The 24007-nt window shown below is 40.4% G+C and overlaps 2 protein-coding genes across 4 annotated transcripts; both read left to right on the forward strand.

The window, feature by feature from the left end:
- The first annotated feature begins 1007 nt into the window (after positions 1 to 1007).
- Positions 1008 to 17186, forward strand: esrra (estrogen-related receptor alpha). 3 transcript variants are annotated; one of them, XM_053441414.1, is made up of 9 exons: positions 1008 to 1311; positions 2874 to 2979; positions 9206 to 9580; positions 10146 to 10187; positions 10364 to 10480; positions 10622 to 10735; positions 11518 to 11685; positions 11984 to 12253; positions 13902 to 17186. In XM_053441414.1, exons 3-9 carry the CDS (start codon positions 9211 to 9213, stop codon positions 14153 to 14155), a joined length of 1335 nt encoding a protein of 444 aa, XP_053297389.1. In that variant the 5' UTR covers positions 1008 to 1311; positions 2874 to 2979; positions 9206 to 9210; the 3' UTR covers positions 14156 to 17186. The 3 variants fall into 3 exon arrangements, with proteins under 3 accessions (XP_053297389.1, XP_053297391.1, XP_053297390.1); XM_053441416.1 differs by lacking the exon at positions 10146 to 10187 and having other exon boundaries at positions 13902 to 16943; XM_053441415.1 differs by lacking the exons at positions 1008 to 1311; positions 2874 to 2979 and adding an exon at positions 5043 to 5200.
- Positions 17187 to 19667: 2481 nt separating this feature from the next.
- Positions 19668 to 23664, forward strand: prdx5 (peroxiredoxin 5). The gene is made up of 6 exons (XM_053441253.1): positions 19668 to 19876; positions 21487 to 21621; positions 21712 to 21843; positions 23027 to 23065; positions 23154 to 23218; positions 23314 to 23664. Exons 1-6 carry the CDS (start codon positions 19778 to 19780, stop codon positions 23417 to 23419), a joined length of 576 nt encoding a protein of 191 aa, XP_053297228.1. The 5' UTR covers positions 19668 to 19777; the 3' UTR covers positions 23420 to 23664.
- The last annotated feature ends 343 nt before the right edge of the window (positions 23665 to 24007 follow it).

Below are 24007 nucleotides of genomic sequence, written 5' to 3' on the forward strand. Positions count from 1 at the left end.
TAAAATGCCCCAACGACGGATTTACTATAAGTGGATAATCCATACCTTATAATAAAGCCAAGAAGAATATTTGGATTTTTATTAAACAGCTGAGTGGCCACTGGGAAATGAATAATCAGACATTTTTAGTGGGGGAGGGTTCACTTCTGCAGCTATATCCTGATTCCGCACGATTGAACTGACTGGTGTGAATGTTCAGTTGCAGACACGTGGATATATAACTAGACCACATCAGGATTAACGTAGACTGGTTAATATATATATATATATAACCTATATGGAGATATTTTAACGACTTGCAGGCCACCTTCATCATCAACATAACGCTGATGACGCTGGTGGAAGGTGCTCATGTACGTAACGGAGGCACAGCGGACGTGAATTGGTCGGAGGGAGGAGAAAAGACACGGGATAGAAACCTTCGTCACAGCGACAAGTTACAGAGAGGCGCTCGGGAAGGGGAGGAAGTCACGCACTTTCAGATTTTTCTTACAAAATAAAAGCGGGATTTTTGGGGGTAGGGTGTCTTTTCTAAAGTCAGACATCATCACACTGCTTTGATTTGTGCACACAGTTCCTCCCTATATTCTTTCAAGATAAATTATCCTATAATAACCACCAACTTAATGTGTTACTCCACATATATAAACTCTATATTGCTCATGTCGAGAAGAAGAAACAACAGAATAAAATGTTTTATTGGATTGTTTTGGTTCAAACTCAAATACTATCTCTTAAAAAAATTGTCACCGTTATGGGTGAAATATCTTTTTTTATCCAATTATATTGGCGTCCTATTCTTTGTCTCTCAATACCCGCTTTACTTTGGAAACCACATTTCCTATCGTGTATATACATTTACATATCTCTTAAAAAAATTCCAGACCAATGCAAAATATTTGTTTTGGCTCTGTAATAAAGGTTTAACCGTTTTAGGCCTTGATTTAGTTTTATTTTGAACTTTCTTCCCCCACCTCCTCTGACCGGATGTTCGTTGTCTCTTCTTCTACGCTTGACGCTGACGTGCAACTACAACCCCAGTGGAACAGTGGAAATTATAGCAGCGGGGGCTCGGACACCGACACAAGACCCGGGAGTGTGGTCGGTTGTTGCTGCTTCCGTCACCGCCTCATGACAGCAGCACGTTTGGGGGTGTGATGCGTGAGACAGCCGGAGAGGCTCGGACACGGACAGCGCCATTAACCCGGGTTAAAGCCTCTGTGGACCTGGCAGCCGTGAAGACTTGACTGACTTCAGGCACGAGAAGAAGAAGAAGAAGAAGAAGACCCTGCCTTGTTTTTAAATGTCACTGTGAGTGTCTTCTCTCTGTATTGTCCATGTTACTGCATGTGGTGCTTTCAGGCTCCCGACTGCTTCGGTGGACATATCAGCTGTCTCGGGTCTGGTGCGTTCACGATCCGCCTGCTGGAGAAGGAAGTTTGCGTGGCCACGTTATTGGTTGGCTGTAGGGGAAGAAATACTTAGTGGTTTCGTTTAATGATGTGCATCACGTATGCGTCATGCTCAGCTCAAATACCTACATAAATAACCTAACTGAATAAATGATGGTTAAAGCCTCATCGTTCTGTCAAACACCAGTAGGGAGAAATAGATGTGATGCACGGCTGTGTATTGGTTGGATGTGGATGCAGTGCGTAATTGTCCTGTGTGGCACATGCACGGACGCACTTCTCCCAACTGTGCACACTTCTCTTATCCGTGTACCCCCACTATCTGTACCTCTACCCCCCCCCGAGTTAATCTCCATTCTGTCTTAACACACTGAACTGTGCGAGTCACCGAGCCATGCTGCACCAGGATTGAGATCACCGATCTTAACGCCTAATCCACTTTGGCAATTAACCTTTTAACCAGCCCGAGATCAGCGGGCAAGGTCACCCCTGGGTGCTGTTTCTCGCCGCCTCCGCGGTGTCGCCGTGTATAGCACACCCCCACACCCCCACCCACCTCCTCCTCCTCCTCAAACTGACTTTTATTAGGTACAGTCAGTGTGATGCGATCGGTGTCAGTGGCAAAAGACCACTGGTTCCCCCCTAACCAAAAGCTATGACAAGAGGATGTTAAACCATAACAGACAAAGCAAGAGCTTATTAATGTGCAATAGTATTTTCTGACATTTATTATAAGGAGTTATCTGAGTTATGCCATTTGCTGGTACAATCGGCTATCATTTAAACCTTTAACCTTTCAAATGCTGCTTAAAAAAGGTAAGTGATCACTTCCAAAGAGTATGACTACTTCATCTCAGTTTATTTGCACATATCACAGTCTTGTTCCTCAAGGTTAAAGTCCTTAACAACCCACTTTACTCTTCTTTGCTGCAATGTGGCATATATCTTCTTTTTAAATGTTCAAACACACAGTCATGTTTAAAGTTTAAAGGCTCACTAAAATCATTTTTAGTGTACTATTTTTTTTCTGGTCTCTAATTATTTACAGAGAGTTATCACCAAACTTTGCTTATGACTTTGAGTAAAGAGACAAGGTGTTGGCTCTACTCGTCTGTCCTTCAAGCATTCCTGCGGCTGTGACCTTTGGAGTGTGTCACGCAGTGTAAGGGGGAGGGTACTCCAGCAGTGTGTGGCAGTAGTCTGGATACATACAGTGGGTTATGTATTTTTGGAAGGAAAAGTCTGTCACCATTTCATACAAAACGTACATTAGAGGAAAAAAACTCTAGACGTTTTGTCCGGCACGTATGATTGCTGGCATTGCTTTTGAATGAGATAATATCTACAACTATTTTTTAGACATCGTCATTTGCACATTAAAATCACAAATGGAAGGTTTAGCATGTACCAGATCATCTTGATTTCTCTGTAACTCAAAACCTTTTGCCTGTATATCCCCAGGTGTCCTGAAAACTGCAGACTTCACACCCAAGCAAAAGCACTTCATTAGGCCACCACCAGGAGTGAGGGGGGAGACACAGGCTTTAAACTACACTTCACCAAACAGGTAATATGTTCCCACGTCACCTTTTATGCTGATAAAATATTATGCCATTACACTTCGATTTGGATTATGTCTATTATTTGTGCGTTACAGACCAGGATCCTCGTTCCTTCTTGTAATGTAAAGACTGGCTGACATTATTAATGTCTTCTGTAGGAATTACTCGTAGTCAAAGGAGGGATCTGGAAGGAGAACACAGAAAATTATTTTAAAGGCATTCTCATTTCACATCTGAAGTATTAAGAGTGGCCTTGTGATTGGATATAACAATTTTTGCAATCAAGTAATTCTAAGGGCACGTTACTGTCTGAGAAAAGCAGGACCAGCTGCGTGGCCAGCTGCAGCTCTCATGCAGTATGTCTTTTGGTCTGTTGTGTTGAAATAATTGGGCATTGACACTCTGAAACCTTGAGAAGGGCTGTGATTGCCCTAAAGACACAAAAAAAGGATGAATGAGGGACAAGATAGATAAGCGAGAGGATTGACCTCAGCTTGAAGCAGAATGTGCAAAATCTTGTGGGTGAGAAGAGAAGAGCAATCAAGGCATCAGTCTGAAGGGCTCTGATAATAGTCATGACTTTGAGGAGCCTGTTTATCTGGATGCTATGCAGCATAGAGGGGACATTTTAAAGTTTTCTGCAGCAATTTTTGTCAAGATTAAAATCAAATCAGACTAGGGTGACAACCAGTAGAGCTCATACGTCTGCAATGGCCCAACAGTCTAAATTTCACACACGCATATCTTTCATCAGTTCCCTAAATGTGCCAGATTTTTTTCCATCAAGATACATGAATTACTTCCTGTTAAAACAGTGAGTTTCAAAAAATCCCTAGAACCTGTGATGGCACATTTTGTATTTAGATATGTTTAATGAAAGAATGACAAGTATAGATAGCATATATTATTACAAGATGTGATGTTCTCGTGACGTGCCCTGCTCAAATGTGTATTCGCTGGAGATTCCTGTGTCCTCGGCTGAGACAAATGGTTTTTACAGCAGGGGCCAATCCAGCAGAAAACAGGGGTCTGAGAAACAGGTTTCTTCTTGAGTCTCAGCAGAGTTCAGCTCAACGTGTTGTGACTTTGAAGGGGTCCTCATGTAGATTGAGGGTGACCAAAATGTCTGATCATCCTGGTCACAGCACGCAGAGAGCTGGTTGGATGACTTTCTTCCTCTGTGTGAGGAGGAGCTTGTCTTAGCATAAATTAAGTGTATTTTGGGTGGCTCAGGGCAATTGCCTTGAATCTATCCGCAGATAGGTAGAATTCATAAACCAGAAGATAATTGCTATGCTGTGTCATGTATGTAATATCCCATTACAAACCTATTTTAAAGAAAGTGATGAAAACATATCGGTGGATCGGCACTAAATTGTAATGGATTATTGAGTGTGACCCATATCCTTCCATCAAGGGGTAATCCGTTCAATAGTTTTTGCATTATCCTGCAAACAAACAAACAAACAACCGCCGATGAAACAATACCCTCATTAGCAGCTAGATCGATGCCTACAATTTATTAATTTGCTAAACAACAATGGAAAACTGACCAGTTACGCATGAGTCGAAGATTTTCATTCATCATAGTTACCCATTCAATTTTGGCTCAGATCCAGATCATGGGACGGATCCAATTTTTTTTTGTGTCACTTTCTTTAACTTTAGTAGATATGGCATTTCACTGATTTCTCAGAGAACAATTCATGGATCTAGATTGAACTAAATCTGCCATCTCCAGGGGGCAGATATCTGTGTGAGTAATCTGGTGCACGTCCAAATAAGGATCCGGTTTTAAGATTAGCTGATAGTACGCAAGTAGTTCTGACTATGCTTTAGTACAGGGTAAGATCAAGTTTGCAAATTGGGATTTAACATATTTCACCTCTCAGTAAATATACCTGTGAGGATGTTCCCCCCATCATATGAAGTAATACCATCATACCTAGAATGGATGAATAAATAAATACGTTTGTCAGTCAGATAACGCAGAGTTGATCCTTGCACTAATGTGTCCCTGCCCCAGCTCCTCCATCCTTTTATCATTTACCAGCTGTTGGAGGGGGAAGCCGATCGTAGCCCGGCCCCATCTCAACAACAGCAGAAGCAGCCAACACGAGCTAGCGCCCGGGCGCCGAGCAGCTCTGCAAACTGATTTCTCCCTCAAATCTGTGGCACATTATCACACCGCGGACACGCTTTAAGTCCTGGCACGGTCACCGTCAGGTAAGATGCAGACTAGCCCGGGTTAGCGGGACAAAAATAAACCTCGGCCCCGGGAGGAGGGAGACAGCGAGCAGAGCTGGACGGTCAGGATTAGGGCTAGCGAGCTGCTAGCCGAGTTAGCCAAGAGCTAGGCTAGCCGCTCAGTTGTGTGTTGTTGCTAAAGCTAACACTACTCCAAACATGGGGTTTAAGTGCAAACGACGCCTCTATGTGGCGAGTTAAACTGGCACACTAATCACGTTAGCCAGTCTCACTTGTAGCCCCCAGCCAGCTTCCACTAAACCAACAAGAAAACTGTTGTTTATTCAGGCTGGAGTTCCTACAATTAAATCGCAGAGACCATCGCTGTTTCCCATTTGCCAGCGCAGATGTGGGAGAGTGGGCATCGGTGCACATGGCACAGGAAACCTCGCTGCTCACCGAAGTCACAGCAGACTGACTCTCATTGTTAATGAACGTTAATTATTAGTGCGGAAAAGCTGAGCCTTTCACCCGTGCTTGTAAAACTCAGTCCAAGTAAAGCTAAACTTTAGACAGGCTCAGGCTACTGTGACCCCCCCCTCCCTTGTCGCTTGCCAAACAGAACTACAATCAAGTCCAGAAAGGGCAAACTCCACAGAAAAGCATAGGACAAGCAGCCACTATAGCACTGGGGTTATCTGCTGCAGCAATAAATAGGATGAAGTCTGACTTGGTTTACAATTAGTGAGGATCTGTCTCAAACTCTGGATGTTAGGGGAGGAAGTCTAAAACTACACTCTACTGTACTCCATTCTGTGTTGTTGGTCAAAGATCTTGTCATTAAACTCAGCTACCATGAGATTGTAAGAGGCTCCTCTCTCCAGTCCAGATGTGTAGAATAAACGTAAAATCATTAAAGAAATATAAGCAGGGGGGAAAACAATAACAGTTGCAGTTAATGTGTAAAACACGTTGTCTTTGCAAGTTCCAACCCAAGGAATCACTTATCTCAGTGGGTATGGAGCCATGTTTATATGCCTGATAGTGAACAGCTTTTATAACACTAGTATAAGGATGTTTTTGATATTTTGCATCTGATATTATATCAGTGTGTCTCACTGTAGAGATGAACAAATGGTTAATATATATATCACGTGTTAACAATTTTGCAAACTGACAGACAGCACAGGTCAGGACTGAGAGCACCCCGGGTAAAAGTTAATGTGTTTAGAGACCTGCATGCGTTCAGTGAGCTGTGGTGAAAATAACAAAAATCATATGCGTACTTTAGGTCCATGAATCTTCTGCAAACGCTGCTGGTTAATCTTCTCTCTATGTACTTCGCAGAGTAAACACAATGATAGTCTTTTTAATTATTAAGCCATACACCCATAGGTTTATTTAATAAGGCCATTCAACCAGTCTCGTGTTTACCAAGCATATATGCATGTAGTCAATACGGGCCTGGCTAGGGACTCGAGCACTGAACCAACCATAAGCAAAGTATTTTCAATATTGCAACACTTAAATGTACAAGCCAGCTGATGTTGCCAGGATGTGAGCATGAAAAAATCACAAATCCCAGTCGGGTCTTAACTGGATTGAGGCTATTTAGGCTTCAGAGAGCCCATATCCTCGTCCTCAAACAGTGAACTATTAAGTTGGAACAAGAGCACAATAGTAAGGCTCAGCAATTATGTATCCACTGATGAGTTGAGACTTGGAGACCGACGCAACACACGCTACTGTTCAAAACTCTGCCCCCTTGAACCCGCCTTTCCCTTTTCACCTATTTTTGTGATCCCTGAAGTGCTGTTGATGAAGTCAATCTAACAACAGTGGAGGCTATCTTTAACAGCAAAGAGCAAAGTCAGCGTCAGACAGTTTGAGGAAATGAACAATCTGTCTTTGTTTTCCTATTCAGTATATGGTCTGGGTCTTCTTATAGGGTTGTAATTACAGGAGTGGTACACCTACACTCTGAAGTAATGACCTTTTATTTGGGCAGTGGAGAAAAGTGTTCAATGTGCTTACACAAACATTCGTCTAGCTGGTCGTCCAATTACTGCAAGAAACCTCCTGAGCCAAAAAGTTCAGACTGCTTCGAGAGTAATGGTATTGTATAAAATGGACCCTGAATGTATGAATAACAACAGCAATCAAGACCTTTTCCATAAGAACGGAGTTACTGGAAGTTGTCTATAGCTTAAATGTTATATGAATTACTCATGATGATCCAACCATTCAGGATACTAGAGGTTTATGATTGATTGTGGGAGCTCTGGAGCTTTATACTCAACTTTGAATCCAAACTAACGACACTGATAATTTTTTTCGATACCAAGCGTATTAAGTTGATGCATTCTCTGCTTATTCAACCTTCGACAGTTTCAAAAAAAAATCCAAGCAGATCTTTAATACATTTTTCAGTCCAAGACTGCCTTAAAAAAATACTCAAATAATTGGACAAATATGTATTGCTTCAAAAGTATAACATAATGTTCAGCTAAAGCGGAAAACCTTGTGTTGGTGCTACAAGGAGTTCAGTCTGCCTGCCGAGGATGGTAAAAAAACTGGAATATTTTGAAGGGACTGCACACAGATCCATAATGAAGCAACAGTGCAAAATACAAAAAAACTTCCAGCGATCTGGAGTCTCATCTGTGTCTGAGCCTAGATAAATGTGCTTTTTTTATAGACCTACTTGTGGACTGTGCACACTCTTAGAGGACCTGCATGGTCACAGGCATGTGCTGGTCTCTGTTTCTGCTTTATCAGGACCATGGTGGTGAGGTGACAGGTGTGCTTACTGTGTTGCTGTGCTCTTCAAGACGTCACAATACGGACAGAGGGGGAAAATTAGCATTTTCATGTTTACATCACATCACTTGTGCTTTATAAACGGCGTGGTTGGGGGCGCTCACCTACATGAACATGCGCCTGGACCTGCTTTCAGAACACACACAGGGGGGAGTGTGTTGCTCAGGAGGCCATTACTCCACTACAACCTTGCATGGAAAATAATTGTTGGGTGTAACATTAATGTTAATAACCTTTTGTTGTGACACATTTTCCTCTTCAATAAGTTTCTGTTGCAATGCTCACCATTATTTTTGACATGCACGTCTCATCATCAGGCTTCACTTAGAGAAAAAATAATCAACTAAATTGATAGTCGATTTATCATTTCAGTTATTACTACGATTTTTTTTGTTGATATTTTATACACTAAACAATCCAAAATAAACAGAAAAAGGAATCTATAATGTAAATAATTGTTAGTTGTAGCCCTGAACATATTTTCTATTTAATCACAAGCAGAATTGTTATAGCTGTCATAGTTTTTGTAATAAAAACTAAAAGTCGAGCAGCTATGTTACTGCGCACTTAGTCACAACATAGTTATATGTCAGAATAGGGATGTGAGGGTGCTGTTTATGAGCCTGGTGACCTTCATCTGCTCACCTTGGCTATTTTAGAGGCCGTAAATGTCACATACAAAGATTTAAAACTGGGGGGATGATTCAAGGACTGAATAGTTTTATTTTAGGTATGACAAAGAATCTAAGCTGTTTTTTTGATAGCTTGGAAAAGTTGAGAAAAACATGGCACCAAACAACACAGATACTTAGTTCTGCTAAAGAACATGAGGAGACATGCAGGCCCTTTGGGGTGCTACTACAAAATGTCACAGCTTTTCACAGCCCTTGCTTCCAGAAAAGAAAAAGGACCGTAATGAAAAGTGACCAGGCAGGACACCAGTTCAGATTACCCTCTTCTTATGTTCCTTACATTCCCTGTGTTTACACTCAAATTAGCCCACAGGGGTAAACTACTGGTGTGAGTGTAAACATGAGGGTATATAGCTCATGATGGGGCATTTGAATGGAAATGCCAATCTGTGCCAAGATAAAAGTTCTATTAGATCATAAAAGTTAACTTCTAATTCACATAAGAATTATTTTAAGTTATGATGGATACCGAAGGCTGAAGATATCTAATTGAGCTTGACCTTTCTTTGTTGTTTATTTGTTTGTCCTCCAGACATCATGTCTTCCAGGGAGCGTCGAACAGATGTCTACATAAAGGCAGAACCGAGTAGTCCAGAGGGAGGTGGGGGAGGCCGCACCAGCCCCGGCGGGGCCTCGTCAGACTCGTCTCAAAGCGGAACCAGAGGAGACGGCACTAAACGTTACTCTCCACCGCTGTACACACCAGCGCTGCGTTGCCACTTTAAAGACGAGGTCGGCGACGGAGCAGAGGAGGGCTCCGCCGGCAACGGAGCGGGGCGATGCAAGTACGCCCTGAGCACGTTACCCAAGAGGCTCTGTTTAGTATGTGGAGACGTGGCCTCAGGTTACCACTATGGTGTGGCATCATGTGAGGCCTGCAAGGCCTTCTTCAAGAGAACCATCCAAGGTATGTACAATTGCAGTGCACAGCGAAACAACCAGAGAACACTTCATGTTCTCCCATGACCCCTCTGTAATGTTACTATTTAATTGGATTTACATTTGTAGCAATCCAACCATATTTGATGGGATACTGACTACTACCTCCTGTAACTTTAAAACACTAAGTAAGTTGTTTGCTTTTGAGAAATAGTGTAAAAAATTGGGAAAAACTAAAATTTAAAATTGTCTACATTTAGTTTCGATCCTAGTGTTCCATAAAGGCATTAATTTACTTACATAAGATCATAGTTAGATAAACTAATTAAATCTGTGAATATGTTGTGAAATATGCAATGTAATTTGTCTCAGTGACATCTGTGAACTCATTTGGTACGTTCTTTATATTTCAATGGAGAACAACAGGATGTTCATGTTAATTGAGCAGCAACCATTAATATAAACTGTACCTTCATCAGCTTTAATGTGGAACACCACAAGCTGTCCCGTGTCTCTATAGTGGTTAAAAAGTCATAAAATCCAGCAGTGACCAAGAACCCACATCATATGTTAATGGTGTTATTGTTTAACAGGCTTCAGAACACGGTCAATACAACCACACCAAGTTTATACAGGTCTGTTAAACAAAACTCACAGACATGTAGCACACGCATGCACACTTTATGTTCTGTGTGTAGGGAAACTATGTTTAAATATTCCAGAGATGAACAGATTGAAGAGTTTTTTATTCATCTCAGATGTTTGTTTATGTTTGTATTTTATTAACGTGTTCTCTTATATTCCTTTAAAGGTAACATAGAATACAGCTGTCCAGCCTCAAATGAGTGTGAGATCACTAAAAGGCGCAGAAAGGCTTGCCAGGCATGCCGCTTCACCAAGTGCCTCAAAGTAGGCATGCTGAAGGAGGGTGAGTGTTCCTTGTGTGCAGAAGCTGTCCAGCCAGTCTGTGATATTACATCTTCCGAGCCATTCGTTGGTCTTTTAATTGTTGTGTGATTATTCTGTTTTCCCAGTGTAAATCCTAATGACTTAATGTTTCACCACGCAGGAGTTCGTCTCGACAGGGTGCGGGGTGGAAGACAGAAGTACAAGAGGCGCCCAGAAGTGGATAACGCAACGTACCAGAATGCCCCTCTACCACTGACAAAGGAGAGTGAAAAAGGTGGGATTCGACTTTTATTCTTAAAACAAAGTGTAAAACTATTCTAAAGATTAAATTGTGCAAAATGAGATGGATCGGTTACACAACATGTCATGTTACTGTAGCATCTCAGTAAAGGGGCAGCCAGCTCACACTTTCACTGTATTTGACATCCGATTAATGAGAGTGGTATTTGTTCTTTTGGTGGTGAGAGGTGTCTTGCTGCTGCAAGATTGGTTATTTTAGTCAGTTTATTTGTGAGCACATCCCCATCCTCATAGAGCTTTTCATCTGTGAGATATAATTTATAGGTGAACCATGAGGTGCTGAGAGAAGTCAAGGAAAACACAAAATGCTTTTTACCCATTAGAGTTCAAAGAGCGCCATCTACTGTCTAAAAATGATACAGTAATTCCTTTATTTTTAGACAACAGTACATGACAGAAACATTGCAACTGAGCTAATTTGCCCAATTGAAATTACTTGCGTTGGAGCTCTTGATTCATATAGTAGTTGAGCAGGTTTGAAGCAAAAATCTTTTTTACACTCAGAATATATGAATATGTGTCTGTAAGGGACACATCAATGTCTCAATCCTTCATTTGAAGTAGGAATATGGAAACTTTCAGCATGAATATAGTGCAGTATGCAAAACATTTAACACCAGTGTAGATCACCATGTTGCTCAAGGCAAAAAAAACTAATGTAATATTTAAGATGAAGATGTAGCTGATAAATGGGGATCAATGTTTTTTATTAGCTCAATATATTAATCGTTGTTTTGTGTCTATTTGCTGACCTAGGTTCCTCCAACATCATTGTGTCCCACCTCTTAGTGGCAGAGCCAGAGAAGTTATTTGCCATGCCCGACCCCCTGCAGCCTGACACAGCCCAGCGGACGCTCACCACTCTTTGTGACCTTGCTGACCGCGAGCTGGTCGTCATCATCGGTTGGGCCAAACACATTCCAGGTGAGGGGAACAGAGAGGAGGCATTCTCTTTGGAAACTATGTGAATCTCTAGAAGAAAAGATATACGTATATATATATATATATGAAATAAATTGACGTGTGGCCTGGTGTGTTAGGAAAGTGATGCACTTCTTAACTGTATTACAAGCTAGGGTAGTTAAAGAATCTAGCACATTATTTGGTCACTTTGAAAATGTTGATCCTGACTCTATTGTGATGGTTGACACCAAGATTGGGAACATATTGCCAGCTGGATTTAAATTCCTCTGTGTGTGTGTGTCTGTCTGTTCCCCTGCAGGCTTTCTGTCGCTCTCCCTAGCAGACCAGATGTCTGTGCTGCAGTCGGTGTGGCTGGAGGTGTTGGTGCTGGGTGTAGCGTACCGCTCGCTTGGCTGTGAGGATGAGGTGGTGTTTGCAGAGGATTTTGTCCTTGATGAGGAGATGTCACGCGTCGCTGGACTGACAGAGCTGAATGGATCAATTAGTCAACTCGCTCGCCGTTTCCGTTCTCTTAATGTGGACCGGGAAGAATTTGTCATGCTAAAAGCCATCGCACTGACTAACTCAGGTACTTGATTTTGTATACTTGACAATTTTGCAGATGTATAGATTATACTATTTATATTTTACTATCTAAAACAACTTTTACAAGTTATATACTGTGTGTTGTGGGTTTTCATATCACTTGCCATGATTTGACCAGACCAAAACTGTCAAAGTGTTCTAGTGCATTGGATCTCATATTTTTCACAACATGTACCACCTCAGAAAGTACAAAGCTCTCCAAGTTCCACCATTATGAGCAGCATCTAAATATTGTAATGCTGCAACTAACAATTATTTTGATAATCGATTAATCTGTAGATTATTTTTGTCCCTTTCAAGCTGTTTATTTAAAAATAAACAATCTTCTTGTAGATTTCTGTTTTTATATGTATTACAGACATCTGTAACTTAATCATGATGCTAATTCCAGATTCACATACCTTCAATATAATTCTGACTATTCATAATTCAAGTTCCTGATTTGTACATAATTCTCAGAAACTCAAACTTAATTTAAGATATCTTAATATAATGTCATATTGCAACTGAATTGTAGATATTTATAATGAGAAATCATACACACTAGTTTTACTATGTAATTACACATTTTAAAAGGTTTTGAGTAGTTAAAACAATTAATGATTGTTTCGACGTGATGAAGTCAGAAAAATGTTATATATATCCTATACAAAAACTCTTATTAATCAGAGTAAAAGTCAGAAGGACAATGTTGATATTGTTAAGTTAAAACCACCGCTGTAAAACAACCATAAAATTACATTTTTATGTTTCAAAACTGTGTGTTCGTGTTGGGCGCTCCCTCTCTTCATTCAGCCGATGGGTCTCTCGACCACTGCTGCGCTCTCTCTCTCATTGAGTCAGAGAAGTGACAGCCCTTAAAAGTGTGTGACCATTTTATGTTTAACCCTCAAAGAAAACGTGTGTAACAAGACACAGCAACACATTATCACTGCGGTATGAACCTCAAAGTGGTTTACGATCCTCCAGTAAACTGAGGGACGAGGAGAACGCAGCAGAAGCCGAGCTCCGACATGTTTTCTCTTCAGGTTCATACCAAGGTGATGTTGTGCTGCTGTTCCATGTGAGGTCACCTTCACACAGTTTGCAGCTAACGGGCTCTGAAGGCTTTAATGTAAAGTGTTTTCACACTCCTCCCGACTTGTCTCTGCTGTATCCTAGCTGTGCTTGTCTCCGCCATTTGTCAAACGTTTATTCCTGAGAACAGTTTAGCTCAACAGCACGTGAGCTAACAAGGCACAGGATTGGCTGGTTTACTGGCTCCACCTGCATTACTAAATTAGTTGCCAAGTTTTCTTTTTTTATTTATAATCAATTAAATCGATTAGTTGTTTGCCACTGACGTGCACATAATCCAATTAAGCTAAAAACCTGGAATACAGGCATTGTGTGCTCTACCCGTCACAGTTAATCTACAGTTTTTGTGTTGCTATCAATGCCAAACATAGCAAAGGAATGATAAATGGATTAACCAACAAACAATTGCAATGATAATCACACATTTTTGCATCAAATATATATATATTTGTAATGGTCTTCTGGTTTTCGGCAGGAAGGTCGTCTGTGGCATAAACCCAGTGCAGAGTAGAAATGAGTTTAATGCATGTTCTCTCTGCTCTTTGTTCTGTCAGACTCTGTTTACATCGAGGACATGGAGGCTGTGCAGAAGCTGCGGGACCTTCTCCACCAGGCCCTGCTGGAGCTGGAATGTCAGCGGCGTCCCGACGACGGCCAGCGGGCTGGACGCCTCCTTTTAACATTGCCCCTCCTCCGACAAACTGCCGGTCGAGCTCTCACCACTTTCTACAGCATCAAGACACGAGGAGGTGTACCCATGCACAAACTATTCCTTGAGATGCTGGAAGCCATGATGGACTCTCCCTAGAGCCGTAAGCCGCAGACGTAAAGAGGATTCTTGTAAAGACCCAACAGAGATGTAATCTTCAAGAGAGGACGAATCAGAGGACGATTTTGGTAGAGAATTGAGAGAGAAATGGTACTTTTTTATCCTTTAGGCAACATGAAGAAAGAAAAAGAATATTACTTGAGAAAAACCTCATGTATTGTCTCTAAGTGGGAATGCGCTACTTAGAGTAAGATGTAACTGCCAAACTTTTGTTGAAGGCTTCAAGATCCCAGAGTGCAAACATTTAACATCAATGCCAGAATGCTTCGCAGTTATTTTCGCGGCGCGTTCCATCACAGCATCAGTCTGCAGTTGCATAACCACTGAAGAACAACACTTACAGTAGGTACTGAGAACAGACTGCAGTCTTGTGGTTCCTGAACTTTAAAAAAAATACCATACTGCTACTGCATCAACTCGTGAAAGCCATGACAAAATATCCGGCAAGAGGACTTGAGGGTCCAGTATAGTGTTGGATTGATGTGCACATGGGGGTGCTTTTACTCACTATACTTTAGTGTGCCGTTGTAGGCAAATTCATAGGAATTACTTGCAATATGTTAAAAGCAATATAATGACTTGATTATTGTCTGTCACGAATTTAAAATGTGGATAAATTGGTGAGACATCTACGTGTGTGTGCGTGTGTGCGTGTGCGTGTGTGTATGTGTGTGTGTATATCAGTAGTTCTCCACTCTCAGGACCCCAGGTGCTTTAGTCTAGTGGATCCTGATTTTGGTGTGGGGGGGGGCTGTCGGGTGAGTAGACTTAGAAACCTTCAAATCTTTTTACAAATGGCACTTTGGGGGTTGGATACTGGAATTGAGAACCACTGGTGTACATAGTAGGTGCAGGATTCTTTGTGTGAGGCTGTGCAATTGATTTGTAGTGCAGGGGACGTGCATATGAAGATTGTGTGCTCGTAAAAAAGCTCAACTCGGAAGGTCATATGTTCAGTGTTGTATGTAAGTCCTTTTGGCAAAGAAAGAACTGGCAGTCAAAACCAATGAGCTACACTGAGATCAGGGAAGAACACAGCTCTGACGTTAAAGCCAGTGTGGCAACATAAGTGGTTAGAAAAGAAATACATATGCTTTTTTCTTCTGTCCTCCACTAGATCTAACCACTATTTTTGTCTGTGTTGTTCAAAAATAATGGTCTGACCCATTTGAATTGTGGGCTATGATATATAACACTAACCCATGTGTTTGGTTTTTTTAGGTTTATGATGAGACTTTGCTGCTTTTTCGGCAGCAGTGAAGGTCATTGCATAAAAAGTTCCCGCCTTTGTGTATGTTCATGTGTTGAACTTTTAACTTGTTAGTGCCCGTCAAGGGCTCGAGGCAACACGAAATGCAACATATGCAACATCTTCCTTTATGGATGTTGAAATCATGTCCGACAACATTCTTTAAGTCATCGTTATTCAGCAGGTTTGTATACTTACAGTATGAAGAATCCTTATATTCAGCTTCACATGCAATGCAAAAGCTACAGAATCTGATGTCGAAAAATCAGATCCCAAAAAATAGTAATTGTCCAAAGGGCCATGAATCTTTTAGCCATGTACAGTTCCATTCAATAGACAGAAACATGCAGTTTGTAGTGAAAGATAACAATGCCAGCAAATGTTATTCTACAAATTCCCCCTGAGCAGTTATATTTGTGCATCTCGCAGCGTGCACAAATTTGTAAAGACTTGAAAACTCCTTTTTTCATACATGTTCCTATCTAGGATTTAAGGGTATTTTATTTACATTTTGACACTGTTGTGGGTTTGGAAGGTTTCCATTCATGATGTTTTTTGAATGCTTATTTTTATTTTTTTATGTAAGCAGTTGTCATTTAGGGATCAATTTACATGGCTATAGATCCAGCTGCTTGGTGAGGCTACAGAGGGGCTACCTCATGAGGAAGAGAACGTGGCCAAGTAACTGTCTGAACATGTGTTAAATCTTCATCTTGTCCAGTTAAATTTGAATATTAGGTTTATTAAATGTCGTGCAGTTTGTGCTAAAGCCTGAGATCATTTGTCTTTGACTGGTTTTCAAGGTTGATTAATCTCACTTTATAAGATGCCCTGTGGTTAAAAAAAGAACGAAAAAAAGGTGTCTGCTGCTGGGGCGGCCATCCGACAGCTGATGTGGTTTCCCAAGGATTTATGGTGCAGCTGGAAAACACTGGAGGTCACTTGCAGCAGTTCAAATTGAAAACGGTTCATTGTGTCTCACACAGCCACAGATATACGACTGAGCGGGGATTGACCTATCTGGCAAAATGTGACTCTAATACTCTCATCTGCTTTTTATTTTCATCGGTAACCGCTAATATGAAACTACTTTGGTCTGCGATTTTTTTATAAACCTAATTTCTCTATTAGTGATCAGATATCTGAAGCAAACACATAAATATAGCTTGAGCTTTTAAAACTTTACCATTTTCCTAAAGGCGAATCTTTTTTTCATTAGCTTACAAATACATTTTCGGTACAGTGGGTTATGGTGAAGAGGGGAATCATTTGCAGTGACGCTGTTCAAATTATACAGACATTTGTAGTTTCTATTAAATATGTGTGCATTAATATAAATGAGCAATACAATAAATTACCAAACCTCACACATTTCCTTGTATAGCCACAGTGTACATTTAACATTGCCAGTTACAAAGAAGAATAGCTACTTAACGTTATATTATTTAGACGTTCGAATCAATGTTTGTATTTTGAAAGACTATTTAAATGATTAAATTCTATTTTTTACTCAATTTACTGTTGTTTGTTGATCCTGCTTTATTTTTGTGTGTGATATTGGCTGTGAACCTCTGTGTGTAGGCTACTTTTTTTTCCTTTTAGAGAAAAACAGTTTGATGTCCTTGTCTAAACATGTCCACATTAAAAAAAAATCACTGTGAAAAAAAAGTGAGATCTTCCGCTCTCTGTCCCCACAGGGCGTGGATTATTGTGGGTGCTTTGTGTTGTGTAATAAACGGACACACCACCACCACCACCGCATATCATTGGTCTCATCTCTCACTGTGGATATTTATGCGTGAGTGTGTTTGTGTTTCTTTATATGAGGGCAGCGTGGTAAAGAGTACTGTGGAAACTTCCAACTTCATGTTTAGTAGTTTTGACAGGGCACATTCTGACAGACTTCACTGATGAGGAGGGACGGTATTCAAAACAAATACTGAACAGACTTCACATGCAGCTACTGAGCAGGAATAAATGAAGATAAGAGTAAAGCAATCAGTGGACGATAGTGACAGTGTATACCATAGACTATACATACACTATATAAACTTAAAAATGTTATACATATGTAATTTATATACTGTCTGGTTGATATAACGTGTGCATATAGTGGTATAGATAGATCAATTGATGATTTAAAACTGATAGATATATATAAGATTGATAGATCGAAAGATGGATAGAAGACACAAAATTCGCATTTAAAGAGCTGGATAGATATAAGACTGACAGTTCTATAGATAAATGGATGATAAATCGATCTAGAATTTGACTTATGGGAAGATGATATAAGATAGTATTTGTCCCGCTACCTGTAAAAAAGAATAAAACTGTATTTATTTTTGTGTATTTGTTGTGACTTAATAAAAAGCCATCAAGTGCCAGGCTTAAAGAATGACATTTAGGATATTTTTACTGCTGTCAAATGGAACAAAAGGTCCTTTTTGACCCTCACACTATGTAAGGGTTAACTGGCAAATTGTGGGACTAGGGACTAATAAAGGATTATTTTACAAACACAAAGGCAAAAGAAGCTACAAGAGTTTTTAAGATTTTTAAACATAAGCAAATTGTATTAAATAAAAATATTCGTAACATTATTATTATTTAAAATGTAGTCATCAAAATGACATTCATGAGTTAGAGTAAAAAAAAGTGTGTACTGAAATAAATGATTGGGAATAATTCCTTCATCAGAGGTTTTTTCCATAACCATAACAACCGGATGCTAAGATTTGAGTTTTAAGCTGATTTTGATTGACAGTGACATGCCATCATACACCTTGGACAGGAGACCTCTGATTGGCTGTTCTCGTTTTGGCTTTGCTTTAAGGGTTAGGGTTAGAGTTAAAGTTTAAGACAGTTTGTTATTGCCCTCTGACCTTGTGTGAGGTAAGTCATGTCTCATCTCTCTCTGTATTTATCCAGCATGCTTATCTATAAAATTCATCTTCATAATTTAAGTTTGAAATGATGCTACAGTAAAATATGAAGCTGATGCTGTTACCTGCTTCTGTTAAATGTTGACAATGTGCTGGTTTCTGTGCTGGTTGTTCACTAAATGTATTTATTCAAATGAGATAAACCCCTTTGAGTTGCACAGACTTGTGTTCAAGAGGGTTGTTGCTTTCATGACAAATATGGGAATATTGTTTACGGCTTGTCTTGTGTTTTCTGCTGCTTATATCGATTCCTGTGGTATTCTTTTCATTTAATGTTGCTATTTAAATGAATTAGTTATACGTAGTAGCGTGATATTTACTCTAACTACAGTATAAATGGTAAAGTCAAAAATACAATAGCTATCAATACCTACCAAATTAAGATTCATATTCAAATGAAGCATCTGGTTGCTATGGTGACTGATGAGGGAAGTCTCTGTCTATCTCTCTCCCTCTCAACTTGCTTACTTAGCCTGGTCTTTATGGGAATGGGAGGATCATCTTCCTCTTCCTTGTCCTCATGCCCCTCCTCTTCCTCCTGAGCATCCCCTTCCTCCTCTCTCGGTGAGCACTGCTGAGTGTCCTCCGAGGCACCTGACCCAGGAGCATGTGGAGCACAAAGACAATGTCTTAAGTGTTTTCCAATTGTTAGACTTTAATGTTCTTGATGCATCGTGATATTTTTCTAAATAAATGTTTCATTTTAAACAAGTCACACAAAACTATTTTGATTCTCATTACCACTGTGTGAATACACTTTATAATGAAGAAAAACTTAATTCAAGCCAAAAAATAACAGACGGTCATTGAGAACAGCTTGTTTCCACCACAGTCTATGGTTTCCACCGACTAATTTCACCTCAGATTTTGGCTCAGACAATATCAGGTCAATCTGAATTATTAAATCAAAGGCCCTTGAAATATCACATTTTCACTGTTGTGGTTGTAGCAACAGAAATGGAGATTATTATGGCAATTTGCAAAGATGACATCACTGAAAAGATGGCAGAGGGCAGTGATATAACCTAAACCCTAAAAAGGGTTAGCCTACAAAATCAGAGGTCTGGTCCTTTGCCTGAAGTGTGCCTGGAAACGAGTTGGACTGGTCTCTGATGGATATGACGTGTATAGATTGATAGATGTCTCCAGCTGCAGTGATATATTACTTTATATACTCATCAGTCCGTGTAACAAACACACCTCAGACATAAGGCGTCCTGGTAGCAGAAAAAGATTTAGCCTCAGTGAGATTAACTCTCTGCTGTCAAACTCAGAACCTGGAGGAAGGCGGAGTGACTGGAACTCTAAAGGAGGTGTGTGAGTGACTGAGTGAGGTAGCATCATAGACTGTTAGCACAGACAGGCTACACACGCGTCACAGAGCTAGCTAGCCCAACGAAGCTAAACATGCTCTCCATCACGTCCAGCGTCATTAAGAGAACCAGTGTGGTCCAGTGCGCAGTCAGGCTACTACACCGCTCTGCTACCGTCAACATGCCCATTCAGGTAAGCCCCTATAGCCGCTGTGAGCCGTGGATGCGACCTGCTCTAGGTCAAGGACGCGTCGGTGTATTTGCACTGACAAGCAGGCTGAAGGTTAGATGGTCAGACTGTCCGTGTAGCTCACTGAGCTAACGGCCCCGCAGAGAGAGAGGGGTCCGCCATGATGGACTGTAACATGGGATGAATGGAGTCTGTGGTTAGTTGAGCGTCCGTGCTGTCAGTTCTGGAGCAACTACTCCTGCACCACTGTGTGTAAACATAAAACAAGCTGTCAGTGTGTATAGGAGGTGCTGGTGTACAGTTACTACTCTGGTAATGTCGACACTGACCTTAAGACGCGTCAAATACCTGCTTGTACAATTTAAAACCTGCTGCCTCGTGTGTTTGTCAGTGTTCCTTCTGTCTGAGACTAAACTTAATTCTACTAGTTACATGTTCACACTTGTTACAGCGTGTTTGGTTGGTTTATCTTTAATCTTCCACTGCACAACTTGGAGAAAGTGCAATGCATCTTTCTCGGTGTTTGTTCAAACATGTTTAAAACAACCACCGTTTGACAAGTGGCCTTATTTATCTGTTCTTTTCCATTTTTAAATGAATTTAATCTGATTATTTATTCGGCCATTTTGACAAGAGGTATGTACTTCTATGTGTGTTGTTATGTCGCCCTCCAGTGGCCACCGCCGCTCAAGCATCAATACTCTTGCGTTTATCCACTCTTGGTCCACAAACCTCTAATCTCTAAAAACATCCATGATCTTATCTAAACAGGAATCACACATAACTGGAACATTTTATAATAATTATAAAAATAACGATATTTATAATAATCCCAGATTCCCTGTTGTGAATACATTGAGAAAATGTGGAATTTAAACAATGTATGTCTGATCTTTCCTGTGTTTTGTGCACGTCTTTCTTTCACATCTTTACTTTGGTGTGACTATACTTGATAAAATAATTAGCACTGTTGCTTTTTACTGAATTTCTGCCGGGACTTTAAAAAAGTCTAAAAAAGTGAGTATTAATAATCTGAATTAGCTCTGAAATATGTTAATGTGGGTCTTTATGGTAACGTTCACTTCAATGCTGCTTCCTTCACAAAATTTGAATTAGTTTTTAATGTCTCCGTGTGTTTGTAGTTTTCCTAGCAATACAGATATTAGCATTCGATAATAAAACTGCTAACAAGACCAATGTGAAACCGGTTATTGTTAGTTACGAGTAGTTGTTGATAATTCTCAGTCTCTGATATACCTTTTATCAGTTGCACTTGACATGGGTCTGAAGTTTAATTCATGTTGGTCTTAAAGAATTGTTGAAATTCTGTTTTACATTAACCTTTTTTCTGCTAAACGGTGCTGCATATAAGACACATAGTCATCTCTAAATAATGGTATCCTGCCAGTGGCCACAATATCAGTACTATTGTGAAAATGCTGGGTTAATATCATTGAAGAAGCTGTAAGAAGTGGAAAAAAAACTTATTATACATGGAGAAACTAATGGTTTATTTCTGCTTAAGGGACAAAAAAATATCTGTACAGTTGGAAGTTGTCAATTTGAAAAAGTAAGTTTACTTATGTCTCTCTTGTCTTCTCCATCTCCACCAGGTTGGTGAACATCTCCCCGCAGTGGAGGTCCAGGAGGGGGAGCCTGGAAACAAGGTCTCCATGGATAAGCTCTTCAAGGGGAAAAAAGGCGTCCTCTTCGCTGTACCTGGAGCTTTTACCCCTGGTTGTTCCAAGGTGATTTCACCAGTTAACTTTGCTTGACATGTCATGTATACAATTCCCTTCGCATCGGTTGACCTGAGTTTTTTTTTTTGTTGCTTTCAGACTCACCTCCCAGGTTTTGTGCAGCAGGCCGAGGACTTGAAGAGTAAAGGTATTCAGGAAGTTGCTTGCATCTCTGTCAATGACGCATTTGTCATGGCTGCGTGGGGAAAGGAGCACGGCGCGGATGGAAAGGTACGGACCACAGCTTCTGTATGTGAGCAACGTCTGTCACAGCCGGCAGCTCGAGGTCCAGTAAATCTAACTTCTAATTTAACATCTGACCGCAAATTGTCACTATTCAGGGGAGGAGAATATCAATGCTAAGTCATTCTAGATGTCAAAGCAACACTATAACTGCATTCAGACATGATCTGTAAACACTGAACTTAAATTCCGGAAACAATAAGGAGAGACTGTATGTGAGAACGCATATGTCAGAAAGAAGCAGGAGATTATCCAGATGATTCACAGATAGTGAGTGAGTGTGTTGATAACGTTTCCTACACGTAAATGAAAACTGAAAAATGAAAAGGAGTAGCCTCAAATGTAGAAGACAACTACAATGATGTTATCCTGGAGAGACAATGAGATTCGGGAGCTTTTGTTGATAACTCTGGATAATGTCTAGACCTCCTTGTGCAGATTTTTTCAGGAATTCATGTCTGAAGACGGCTTGTGTACCTTTTTTAATTGAGCAACATTACCCTCTGCAGACATATATGTAGATAAACTCTACGTGCTCACTGTTTGAGCGATTAAGTGCTTTTCATGATATTCCTCATGTACACTGGCTCCTTGAGCTGCTGCTTTAACAAATGCAATCGTTAGAATTCTTGATTTATGGTTTCCTCACTGAATATTCAAGATGAATGCTGATTTTAAATGACTTAATTATTTTTGACTAATCTACTGTTCATCATTACACTTGAACTTGCTGAGCCTGAGCCAAATTACATGATCCCCAATTGTACACATAGTCAGAGCATAGGTTCAGTGAGGAGTGGGAATGAAAGTGGCTCCATTATCCCTTTTCCAAGTCAGTAAATCATTAGATGTTGAAGCTGCTATTTGAAGGTTAAAAAGTCGTGTTGCTTTACAGAGTTGCAAATAATTCCTGCTGTCAGAGTTTGTATGTGGAAAGGAGGAGGTCCTATTTCTGGTCCATTTAAGTGGGTAGGCCCAGCCATCTGTGAGACATTATCACAGTGTACTGGGCTTGAACACAATAAAAGCATTTCTTAATTTAATGAAGCTCACAAATAATACCTTTTTGTGTGGTGATATGTTTATTATGGACCTTCAAGATAAATGAAATTCATACTGATGGATAAGATCTCATTATTAATATGGAGCTTACTGCTATTTTCTTTTGCAGGTTCGAATGCTGGCTGATCCTACTGGAGCATTTACAAAGGTAAAAAACTAAATGTGTAGTGTATTCAAGTTCTATTTAAGGCACTGAGACTGTGTACTCATCAGTCTTTCTCTGTCGTCCTTCTTAGGAAGTTGACCTGTTAATTGACAATGATCAGATTGTTCAGGCACTTGGTAACAAGAGATCCAAGAGGTAAGGACACCTTTTTTTAAGATGGACGGCATGTTTTAAAGATTGCATTGAAGATCATATTCATAAATCTGAGTGTATTTCATCCTTTCTTTCAGATATTCTATGTTGGTGGAAGATGGCGTCGTGAAGAAGATTAATGTGGAGCCTGATGGCACCGGACTCACCTGCAGTCTGGCTTCCAACATTCTGTCTGAGCTGTAGGCAGAGCTCAATAATGCAAACTGCAAACCTTGAGTCACTGTAAAAGTTGCACTAATAAAACCCACTTATCAACTCCCAAGTTTACCCCTTTTCCAAAGAAGGATGCAAATGCCATGTGGATACTAGTGTCGAGCAACACAGCTAAAAGGAAATTAATGCGCACAATTATGACAAAAAAAGCAATGTAATGGAACCTCTGTATCTTGTCTAATGTGAGTAAATAAAAATTATCCCTAAAGCAATAACCAAGGTTTTCCTGTGTGGTTATTAGTGAAGTTAAAAAAACTAACTTCTTCTTCTTCTTCTTATTTTTATTTTTATTATCACTGAGCAAGAAAAGGCTCGAGTACCCAACACTGGCCGCCGGGGATGCTCGCGGCGCCCGCCCTCGGGTCACGGAGACCCCGGCCGACATGCGACAGGCCCTACGTCTTCCCGTGTGTCGTGTGCAGCTATAAAAAAATAAAAATAAAATTGTATTATTATTACAGCTTGGAGCTACATCTTCTTCTGCTTCGCATCACTGAGCAACAACAGGCTCGAGTACACAACGCAGGCGGCTGGGCGGGCCCGACGTCGCGACTCAGG

Source organism: Pleuronectes platessa, chromosome 15 (assembly GCF_947347685.1).
Source record: "Pleuronectes platessa chromosome 15, fPlePla1.1, whole genome shotgun sequence".
NCBI classification, from domain to species: Eukaryota; Metazoa; Chordata; class Actinopteri; order Pleuronectiformes; family Pleuronectidae; genus Pleuronectes; species Pleuronectes platessa.

Bases quoted from the DNA above. Each gene is read 5' to 3' on its own strand.
- esrra (XM_053441414.1), top strand. From the start codon at position 9,211: ATGTCTTCCAGGGAGCGTCGAACAGATGTCTACATAAAGGCAGAACCG. The intron at 9,581-10,145 runs GTATGTACAATT...ATTGTTTAACAG, and splicing joins CTTCAAGAGAACCATCCAAG to GCTTCAGAACACGGTCAATA. The intron at 10,481-10,621 runs GTGAGTGTTCCT...TTCACCACGCAG, and splicing joins AGTAGGCATGCTGAAGGAGG to GAGTTCGTCTCGACAGGGTG.
- prdx5 (XM_053441253.1), top strand. From the start codon at position 19,778: ATGCTCTCCATCACGTCCAGCGTCATTAAGAGAACCAGTGTGGTCCAG. The intron at 19,877-21,486 runs GTAAGCCCCTAT...CATCTCCACCAG, and splicing joins CCGTCAACATGCCCATTCAG to GTTGGTGAACATCTCCCCGC. The intron at 23,219-23,313 runs GTAAGGACACCT...CCTTTCTTTCAG, and splicing joins GGTAACAAGAGATCCAAGAG to ATATTCTATGTTGGTGGAAG.